Genomic DNA, 11,976 nt, shown 5'->3' with positions numbered 1-11,976 from the left:
ATGTACATTTTAAGTCATAGGCACAAGATTCTTCATGCACATTTTAAGTCTGTTACGAGTTTGTTGTACTAGTAGTTCTTGTACTGTTTGAAGCACTAAGCTGTATACTAGGTAAACTGACTTCATCGAACGTCTTCATAACTTAAATTTGAACAACTGTATGACGTCTGCTCATCTCGCTCTATAGATAAGGATAAGTAGTCCCATGTTCTCGTAAATGTTCCTCGTACGATAGGCGAGCTTTAACTTGGGAGTTGAACGTCTTGGCACTAACTCTTGCTCTATAGCTACAATACCTTTCTTTAACCATGGTGACCACACAACAGTTGCATATTCCAATATGGGTCTTATCCGAGTTTTAACGATAGGAACAGGTCCTTAAGGTATTTAGAAGTATTGTTGAAGCTGCAATGACCTCCAAGCGTATACCAAATCCATCCCATAGTTGTTAACAATACTGTGAATTATTTTTATTTTAATTCTCAAGTTGTCTCAAGTATAAATAGTTTCTGTGCAATTATTACTTATCGACCTGTAGTCCTTTTTTAAGTAAGGCTTTGGCATTTGCGGTCACATAATGGTTATGCATTTCCCTTCCAGTGTTTAAATTTGCAAAGTTCTATTTGAAACCAATTATGCTATATTTATAATTGTGGCCTCGATGTAGAGTACCGCTACAAGACACCCTCAAGATAAATCCATCTCAAAATATGACCTTTACCCGAGGCTTTACCCATGAGCAGAGAGCCCAAAGGAAGTACTTTTCATAAAATTAATATAAAATTAATACTAGATAGATCTTATGACCTGCAAGATACTTTTATTAGGAAATTGGATATAAAGGAAACTACTTATTTCATGACAACAGGCAAAGCAATTTTAACCAATTAAATTGCAAGTCTGGGTCGACCATTTTTTTCTGGTGTTTAAAACCAAGGTTTTTCAGCCATTCATCTCATTTCTTCGTGACTGAAAATAACCCACAATCTAATTATACCAAAATTCCATAAAATAAGAGTGGTCACAATCACACCGTTTTGGTACGATTAGAGCTCAAGTGTTGTGCACAACACCATCCCATGCTTCCACAATTCTCTGAAGTTATAACTAAATCTGATTCACGAGACAATGTTCCCAGGCTTCATTGACCATAATTTTTGTGACCTTGACCTTAGCAAGGACAGTTATGTCACCAGCTACACCTCTATACTGTTGTAGAATTCAGCGAAGTTTGAACAAATTCTTAGTGACAAGCAGCAAGATCCATCAGGTTCCACATACCTAAGTGTGACCTTGACTTGGAGCCAAGTACGACTGCTATACAGCACCCTTTCCAAGTGCTCTACATTTTCGTGAAAATTGAATTCTATTACTTAAATTATTACTTAAATATAAGGCCAAGACACCCTTGTGGACTTGACCTTTGACCCAGTGACCCCAACTACTGCATGACCCTTACAAGCATGCAAAGTTTGGAGACTCCAGGTAAAGCAGAACTTAAGTTATTGATTGGAAACCGTTTTTCATCATCACTCTCTTTTTGGACCCAGTGACCCCAAAATCAATACCGATCATCTGCCCAAGAAGACCTACCAGCATGCAAAAGTTCAAGACTCAAAGGCAATAGGAACTCCACTTTTTGATCGGAAACCTTTTCTTATGTTCAGGTGTCTGTGACCTTCACCTCTGACATAGTGACCTCAAAAACAATGCGGGTGACGGGGTCTTGTACACCCGAGTAACATCTCTACAATTTTTGGTAAACATATGTGAAAGATATTACACGCAAATGATTTTTACATGGAAGGTCACCACGACCTTGACTATTGACCTTGTTACCCCCAAAACAATTGGGATCATCTAGACATCATGACCAACCTCACTTCAAAGTTTGGTGAACCTAGATCAAAGCATTCTCCTGATATTGCACGGAAATATTTTTTTACATTAGAGGTCACAGCGACGTTGACCTTTGACCTTGTGACCCCCCAAAATATAGGAGTTTTCTAAACCTCATGATCAACCTCCCTACCAAGTTTGGTGAACCTAGGTCAAACCATTCTCAAGATATTGAGCGGAAATGTTTTTTACATTGGGGGTCGCCGCGACCTTGACCTTTGACCTAGTGACCCCAAAAACAATAGGGATCTTCTACACCTCATGACCAACCTCCCTACCAAGTTTGGTGAACCTAGGTCAAACCGTTCTCAAGATTTTGAGCAGAAATGTTTTTTATATTGGGGGTCGCCGCGACCTTGACCTTTGACCTAGTGACCCCAAAAACAATAGGGATCCTCTACACCTCACGACCAACCTCCCTACCAAGTTTGGTGATCCTAGGTCATGCGGTTTTCCAGTTATCGATCGGAAACGAAGTGTGACGTACGGACGGACTGACGGACTACCGGACTGACGGACAGGGCAAAAACAATATGTCTCCCCCAGAGAGGGGGAGACATAATTACTATGAAATTCAGATTGCACAACATTGACCGACCCCCAGTTTGAACTTGGAAGATATTAGCACATAAGCGTTGACGTGGCACACCCTTACAATGGTGCTCTACAATTCTGTTATGATCAAATGATATTCAATCATTAATAACAGTTCTTGGAGAGGCAAGCTTATAACTGACAGAATAACCAACGGACAGACAAAAACACACGGTTGGGTACAAAATTGAAAGCAATTATTTGGAAACAGGTTCAGTCTTTATTCAACAGCATAATAAAGAGTTGAAAACAAACTCCCAGGCTGGGATGGAAATTCTGGACCTGCTTCCTCTGTGGGCTCATCTTTAATCCAACTGAAATGCAATGAAAAACATTTTAAGACATTACAAAACAGGATTAAAAAGTACTGAGGCAGTACTACTCCGATGGGAGAAAATGACTACAGGATTAGGTTGTTTATATATTTTATTCATTTTAATACTATTATTTGAAATAAAAATCTTTTTAAATTATATGGTATGCATCTGTTTCAATCTGAATACCTTTCTGAAGCCAATATCAGCTGCATATTCTCTGAAGCATCGTCTGCACATATTCAGGCCGTACTTTCTGATAAGGCCATGTGTATTCTTGCATACCCGGCTGAAATTTAAAAAAGTAAGTATGATTACTTTAACATTTTGGATTTTAAATTATTCAATTTCCGATTAAGAATTAACAAAAGATAAAACAGCCTAAAGAACTTGTTGTTTAAGCCCCGACTTCTCATTAATAGATAATTCAGGACAGTAATTTTAATTGTCATTTGGTTCTAAAATGTCATTAAATTGAACATAAATTTAACCAAAAAAACAATAAAATAACAGCAGAGCTAAATGTTTCATTCAAACAGGACATGTATTTAGGCCATTATGATTATAATAATGTTCAGATTTATATCTCTTCTTTGTAGATGCTATTTAGGAGGAAGATGTGACATTGCACAAAAGCAGACTCCAGACAGTTTTGCTACCCCAAAAAAGACACATACAAATTTTGAGATTTAGACATTACAGAAAATGTGAAAAAAATAAAGATTTTGTTAAGTCTGGAAAAGATTGAAAATGCATTAATTTGGATATATAAATAAAAAAAATCTTAGGAGAGAACTTTCAAACCCCCCTTACAGGAACGGTAACCCCCTCCCACATTTGTCGCTTCGCAACTCAAGAGCTGGCTTGCCCTTTTCAATATACTACCCTGCCCTTTTCAGATCCACAACTCATTTGACCGCAAGTTATGCACTAGTCAATTGTAACCATGGCCTTGTTTTTACCTTCTAGGTGGCCCCGCAGTGTGGGGTGAATGCGATGATTTTGTTCCGTGCAAAATATAGCGGGGAATGGGCCATACATAGGGTCCCTGGTGTGCAGGGGCATTTGGCAGGGATTTTACCATCAGTTCGTCCCCGCAGGACAGGGATATTACCCGGGGTTGGCTGGACCTAAAGTCAAAGTCCCCGCTATTCCCCGGACTTGGGGGGCCGTGGTTACAATTGACTAGTGCATTACAAAAAGCTTATACATATGGTAAAGAAATTTGATGTAATTTCAACTGTTTTCATTATGTTTTGATAAATGAACATCCATGAGCTGCTCTGTGATTTTAGGCACTAATTGTGGAAGTCTTCCAGAGTTTTCTCTGAAAATGTTTCATCACAATGCATCTCTTTCAAATTCTCCAAATCTCGAAGTTTGTTGCTGCTTAGAAAACAAGTCATAAAATGTTACTTTTATTGGTTCTAATTATTGCTTGATCAGGCATTTATTGCCAGATAGAGCAATAATGCCCAGTTGGTTAATTTCACCAGCCTGTTGAATTGCATATCCCTAATCATTGTTCGGAAAACTGATGGTTAGTTTGCATGGAGAGTATGTAAAAGTACTGACTCGCATAGGTCAGAGAACTGTCAAGGCTTGTTAACTGATAACTCAATTGGTAGACTGACTTGTAAGCAGGGAATACTGGGCTTGGTCCCAAGACTGACCGCACAATTTTCCGAGTCATTATATCTGGTGCTTAATAACTTATTGGTCAACACTTAACCTGCACCAGCAATTGACCAATTAGGGTGAGGACTTAACGAAAATATACAGCAGTGGTACAATTAAATTCTTACAACAATCTTGCAAAATGTTGTTAAGTCATTAAATTTAACGATTCTTTCCACTCTCAAATCATCAATTCTAATATATTTTCACGTATTTAGGTGCAAATAATTCCACCCATTATTCCACTGCCTTGCAAATGGCCCGCTCTCCACTATATTTCTTAATTTGCTTGTAAAATAGCGTTCTTTCTTCACACCACGACCGATAAACTAACAATAATACGGGTATTACGTTAACTCAAACAGTATGTCTTATTTTCAGACTTAAAATTAAACATGTTTTTAAAGAAGATTCACCAGTATCTAGAGCCCGGGCCGTATTTTTTTGGATGCGAGTTCCACACGTTAGCGAACCCCATGTTGGATTTTTCGGAAAGGAAGTACACGAGGGAGAAAATTTCCCACAATTCATTAGGTTACAGGCAACTTTTAATGCTAGTTCCAACTCTATGTCACGGTTGCTTCCCTTGCATTAGCTCGTATTTCTTTTCATAGATGGCCATACCTGACACAGGAATTTGACTCATTGTTTGGTCTGAAATTATATATTTAAGATGAGGTACATGACCAAGTTTTTAAGTGTATTTCTACACTTTCATGACCGGAAAGGCTGCATTTTTAACAAAATTAAATTACCTGCCAGGCTTAATAGTATACTATGTACATACAAAACCACTCCCGGGGACAGAATATGTTCTCATTTTTATCGTAATCGGTATGTTTTTTTGCATAAAAATATGTAAAATTATCGATAAGTTTAGGTGAGTGAAGCCCACAAATCTGTGCCCGATAATGTAAAACTGCTTTAAAATTTAGGCACAGTGACGTCAACGTTCCTATTTATTATAATGTAACGTACGTGCGACACCAAAGAAGGCCAACAGATCCCTTCAGAGAAAAGCATACTCGACCCTGAAGGGGTCCACTGGTCTTTATATACAGTTAATTCTCAATCCACACGGAGCCCGGACTTTGCTTATTTCCACATTATCAACCAAGTAAACATACGAGTACGTACTATGAACGTATTTCCGTCTATAACGGAATGTTATACTAAGAACGCAGACCGTCACATTTCTTTCCCCTCCCAGTCCACACTCCCCCGCAACATCGTGACAATTTTTTTTAAACATTTGTTGTTGTTTTTTTGTTTTTTTTTATTCACTCATTGGTCTTAAATTTGTTAATAAATACTTGAATATGAGTGCTCAGTATGACAATTATATTTAATGTAACTGAAAAAGTGAAAGTGCGCTGTTACAATGGGTTTTCACACTTTTATGATTGCCAATTAAAGATTGTCAGTATAATGTTTGTGAACCTGGATGGTACCGAGTTAGAATTCACGTGCATCACGTGTAATGATGAAGCTCGGCCAGAGGACTGTATGGAAGTCCAGGTATGTTACAGTTTTCTCTTAAGATTGGATGATGAACTTGCTAAACATATAACTAACATAGATTTCAAATTTCGACAAATTTTAGTTTCAGGAATGGTTAAAACTGATTAACCAATAGCTTGGATGAACAGGCATCTTTCAGGTATGATCCTTAACTTTTATTTTCGGGATTCAATTTCCATAAAAAGGTTACAAGTAGTAGGTAAGGTTATATGTTTTTATTTATGTAATAGCTATAAAAAGAATAGCCATAAAACACTTCAAATGGAATAACATAAAAGGTTACGAGTAGTAGTGAAGGTTATATGTTTTTATTTATGTAATACTTATATAAAACGGAATCGCGGACATTGAAAATGTGTAATACTTTTCAGGGACGAGTACGACATGGACATGAAGCTTTGGGTGGAGTATTCTGCCAACAAGTTGTCTACAAGCAGTCTGCTCAAAGCATGTGCGAGACTTTATGGGCCTGTTTAGATATGAATGGAGGCTTTGGTGACATGAGCTGTTTATTCGTGATTCATGTAAACACTGATATGTTCTTATATGTGCTCGATTTATATTGGGAAATAAACTGTTTTGGAAAATATTTCTGCTAGATTTATTTTGGGAAATAAACTGTTTTGGAAAATATTTCTTCTGTTGCTTTTAACTGATTAAACCGGCGATCTTTCAAATTTCGTTCATTATTTTTCACATAATTGTTATAAATGCATAGGTCTTTAACACCTTTTGGAATTTCACAAGATTTTATATTGAACCACTGATCTATTCGAACTTCACGGGATTTTTCACAGTTTTATGGAAGATATAACGTCATACTGAGCACTCATATACAAGTATTTATTAACAAATTAAAAACTAATGAGTGAATAATTAAAAAAAATATGTTTAAATCATGGTCCGTAAGTTTCCGAAGATGGTCCGTAATGTCCCTAAATCTGGTCCGTAATGTCCCTATATCTGGTCCGTAGTGTCCCTTAATCTGGTCCGTAATGTCTGGTCCGTAATGTCCATATGGTCCGTAGTGTCCGTAATTCAACGAGAGTGACTTAGTATAAGCTATCATAGCTTTCTTCACAATCGTTGTAAAATATATAATATTTAAACTAATTGACGCAATAGTGTAAACAACGGCGATGTGAGGGTATGCATTGGATGCAGGAGTGTAAACAACGGCGATGTGAGGGATGCAATAGACGCAATAGTGTAAACAACGGCGAAGTAAGGGGATGCAATGGACGCAGGGGAGTAAACAACGGCGATGTGAGGGGCAGCAATGGACGAAGGAGTGTAACAATGGCGATACGAGGGATGCAATTGACACAGGAGTGTAAACAACAGTGATGTGAGGGGATGCAATATACGCAGGAGTGTAAACAACGGTGGTGTGAGGGGATGCAAGGGACGCATGAGTGTAAACAACGGCGATGTGAGGGGATGCTTTGGACGCAGGAGTGTAAACAACGGTGGTGTGAGGGGATGAAATGGACGCATGAGTGAAAAAAACGGCGATGAGAGGGGATGCTTTGGACGCAGGAGTGTAAACAACGGTGGTGTGAGGGTTTGTAATGGACGCAGGAGTGTAAACAACAATATTAGAAAAACAATATGTTATTATTGATGAGGGTTGTGGTCTTTTCTCCGTTTTAAGTTGAATGAAAAGTCTTCGAAATAGCTGTAAATTTATATAAAAAACAAAATTGGCATTTTAACTAAGAATCTATTATAGATGCTCACAGGAAAGACAAATCCATCGTAAAACGCGGAAGCCTCATTTCTGTTTGTCATCTGAAATATTTTAAAGTATTTTTTTAATTGATTTGTGTAAGACTAACTCTCCGTGTCCCAGTGGTTAAGGCACTGCCTACGGAGCGGGAGGTCGTGGGTTCGATCCCTGGCCGCGTCATACCGTAAGACGTTATAAAAGTTGGTACAATTTAAGTAGCTCCCTTGCCTGGCGCTCGGCATTTAAAAGTTTGTGATTGGAAAAGAGGTGTACTCAATACTGGTTTAACCCAGGAAAGTTGTACCCCGTGTATCACGTACAGAAATGAACGTTTCTAAAGAAATACTACTACTACTATCCATGCCATATGCTTCAACTTCTAATACATGTATGCTAGGTTTTCATAACTGCTAAAGGTAATTTTAACTTCAAATTTTGAAAAGGACTTTGTATCAACTATACATCAAAATCCGCCTTATTGTTTACCTAATGCTGTTTTAATGTCATTTTCAAACTTCTTTTACTGATGTACTGTACCCGTCTGTACCGGCTTACATCCGGCCCCAATTTCTCGAAACTTCTTAAGCTTAACATGCTTAAGTTGCTTATTTCAATTAGCCAAAATACATACTTATAGTGATTTTTCATGAATGAAAAATTGTTTATTGTGATAATTATAACGACAATTCATATCTTAAGTATTAACACATTTAAAGGAGTAAATAAAACTCAAAATATTGAAAGACAAAAATAGTGGGTTTAGCTTAATTCTGTTATAAGAGACTTAAGAAGTTTCGAGAAATTGGGACCCGAGGTTGTTTTCAGTGAAATATGGCCGAGGAGTTCCGAATGAGTTCAAGTATGGTAACCAACAAAAGTTGTTGTGTGCTACCTTATATTGACTTCTGAGAAGGTAACGTTTTCATTTGTTTACGCTAAAATATCCAGAGACTGCTAGTTCGAAGTGTAAGTTGCATTGAGACTAAACCTTAGAACTTTTAATGTTTTACTTAAACTTCCCCTGTTGACACGTGAAAGTCGCCCTATTCAATTGAATTGAAAAAGTCGGGTAAAGTCAACTGGTACTTGGCGACAGTCAAGACTTCAGATACCAGAAAATTTAATTAATATCGAATATACATATATATATATATATATAAATGCACCAGTGAACTTTAACCACACCCCTCCCCCAGTTTCGGGGGTATACCTGGGATAGTGGGGGAAATTGGCTGCTTATTACCGTCCTGGTAGTCCACCTAAATGGCCGTCAACAAGTCTTTTGACGATTTTTTTTAATATGGCAGGCTCGTGACGTTCACCATCCCAGCAAAAAGTAGCAAGCGGTCCTTGCACAGAGAATCCTCGCGGCCACAATTTTGAAATTATCTCCGTTATAAATTCAAATTTCTAAGAAAATATTATTGCCTACTATTAAACACGTATTAAGTTATGTCAGTATGCCCAAAAAACATGTTAAGTTATCATAAAACACTTACAAGTGTCGATTGTTTATCAAGTATCCCGATATCGGTAAATCTGGGACAAAGCTGACTGGTTGTGTACATGTATAACGGTATTCGTGACCCATTATATATTAATGTGAAAATAACAACTCTAATGACATATTAAATCCAGTTCAGATCACTGTCGGATAAAAATTGAACAACTTTGTCATTATTATTCAACATCAATGCATATTATTACAGTATATCATTTCGCCCGTTGTTAAATGGTAGAGAGTTGTAGCGTTACAGGGATACATAAGAAATGTCAAAATAATAAAAAAGTATCCCTGCTCGCTCATTATTGTAACTAGGTAGCCCTGCAGTGCCGAGTGAATTTGGTGGTTTTGTTTTCGCTGAGAATAGCGGGGAATTGGCCTTGCCTAGGATGTCCACGGGGTGCAGGGGGATTTTACCAGCAGTTTGAAAACTCCAGTTCAATAATGCAACACAGGACCTGGAACTTGGAAAATAATAAATAATTGCATTCAAATAAAATTCAGTGATTCTAAAAATTCAGATTGCAGATTTTTATATATTTAAGTTCAAAAATTGATGTTTTATGCATTTTTCTTAAACCGTTCGAAACAGTTTAAGCCATAAAAAATTAATTTTAAAACGGAAATATGAAAATCTACGATCTTATTTTTTGTCAGCAATCTTATATCAGTGGTTTGCTGATATTTACAGTGTTCTCAATAAGAACCGGCTGCCGGCCAAAATGGACGGTTCAAATGGCAATTGGGCTGGTTCAGATTTGGAAAACTAAATGAATTTTAAGTAGAAGCTGGTCAGTTACTTTACTATTTGAGACGGTTTAACCGAAACTTATTGAGAACCCTGTATTTACGCAAAAAATTGCTCTCCAAGATTAAAAATAAAAAAGTTGTTAAGATGGTCAATCTGTGAGAGTGCATCTTTAAGTTTAGATTTTAGCCTGAAATCAGGATTGAGAGCTTTTATCTGCTCTTTCCAGACTATTCTGCATTTGAAAAGATTGTTTTTGCTCAATCATTTGTATAAAAAACAGTAAGAAATACGTTGAAACGAATACAACTGACTTTGCAAACAATTTCTCAAGGGGTCTTAGCCCCTTTACCCTGCTTTGGGTATGAATCCCTCATACTCAAACTGCCCCTATCTATTTTTCAGAATTAACAATTCTCTGCTGTTAGAACCCCTGTATAATGTACTTGCATGTGCCTGCTGTCATGGTGTTGCTAAAGGGGTTCACAATAATTTAGTCTGTTAGAGAGCTATATAATTTGTCACTACTATGTTATTAAAAGCACTAATTGCTATACCCTTTCCCAAGATTTTTTGCTGCACAAAGAGCTCCTTTTTTAAATTTAAAAGAATACCTAAAACCACATGGAATATCCGGAGGCATGATTTAACCTTCCTAGCTCAAATTTTATTGATTTAATTTTTCTCAAAAGTTCTTTCAAAAAGTATAAGAATCCAAACATTGCATACATAAACTGGTAAATGTTTGAATAATTAATATGTTTCAGGTGGTGTTAAGAAAGAAGAACTAGAGGATCATTAAGATGGAAGAAGAAGTCCAAGTTGTGACTCAACTTTCACTGTTCTGGAGATGGTACATCTATGCCCTACATGGTTATGCCACTGAGATCATGTTCACAGCAGGATGGGAGTTTGTATTCAACCTGAACTGGAAACTGATGGGCAACACCAGCATTTGGATCATGCCAATTTACGGAGTCTCTGGACTAGTCTGTGAACAGATTTATGTCCATTGTAGGAAGCGGGGAATGCCACTAATATTACGGGGATTTGTGTATCTCATATGGACATACTTTTGGGAATTTAGCTCAGGGTTTTTTCTGCAACAGTTTGACCTATGCCCATGGGATTACACCCATTATGATGCGGACTTCATGGGCTTGGTAACTCTAGAATATGCACCATTGTGGTACATGTGTGGCTTGATGTTGGACCAGTTCGTTCTGCCATTCACCAGGAAATTATACTGGGGACCAACTCATGATGAATTTGATGTGAACAAGAAAGATAAATGAAAAAAAACACTGACATAGAATACAGTCATGGGATGTTTTTGTGATTAATATGATGATGAAATCAAGTTCAAAATCTTAAAACGAATATATATTTTTTAATTGTTTTGAATTATAGATCATTACAACCGAAAGAGTTCATTAATAGAAACTACTTTGTGAAATACTTGTTACTGTTTATCATGACTACATTGTATTTCTACATGTATATTTAGATAGCTTTTGAGAAGTTTTGACCTTTTGCATAATTTTGCTTTTGTTTTCATTCTTTACTTAAATGATAGTTAGTTTTCTTAATAACTTTTATCTGTTGTATTCGCTCATTTGAAATATGTCCTGGAGGCTTTGTGGATGGGGTCAAGATCACCCATGATGGATGGATGTTTGGCATCCATCAATTTGTCTGCTTTGTTCTTCAGTGATTCTTAAGAATCTTATCCAAACTTACCAAACTTGGCTGTAATGTTTAAGGGCATTATATTTCTAACAAGATTGATATCATAATATTATTAGGACTATGATAACTCTTTGGATGATTGTATAATGACCTGCCTCGCTGTGCTGTTCTAAATTTACGTATATAATATGTATGTTAATTTTTTTGTATTTTAGCTCACCTGCGACCAAAATGCTCAGTGTGAGCTATGTGTATTGTGATAGCTGATTGTTCCTTATCATAAAAAAATAACAGTTTTAGT

The 11,976-nt window shown here is 36.9% G+C and overlaps 1 protein-coding gene across 1 annotated transcript; it reads left to right on the top strand.

Moving 5' to 3' along the window:
- Nucleotides 1-10,789: 10,789 nt before the first annotated feature.
- On the top strand, nucleotides 10,790-11,281 carry LOC128208481 (transmembrane protein 229B-like). The gene has a single exon (XM_052912045.1). It carries the CDS (start codon nucleotides 10,790-10,792, stop codon nucleotides 11,279-11,281), a length of 492 nt encoding a protein of 163 aa, XP_052768005.1.
- The last annotated feature ends 695 nt before the right edge of the window (nucleotides 11,282-11,976 follow it).

Source organism: Mya arenaria, chromosome 11 (genome assembly GCF_026914265.1).
Source record: "Mya arenaria isolate MELC-2E11 chromosome 11, ASM2691426v1".
NCBI classification, from domain to species: Eukaryota; Metazoa; Mollusca; class Bivalvia; order Myida; family Myidae; genus Mya; species Mya arenaria.
The sequence above is the reverse complement of the archived record's forward strand: the minus strand, read 5'-3'. Positions and strand labels throughout refer to the sequence as shown.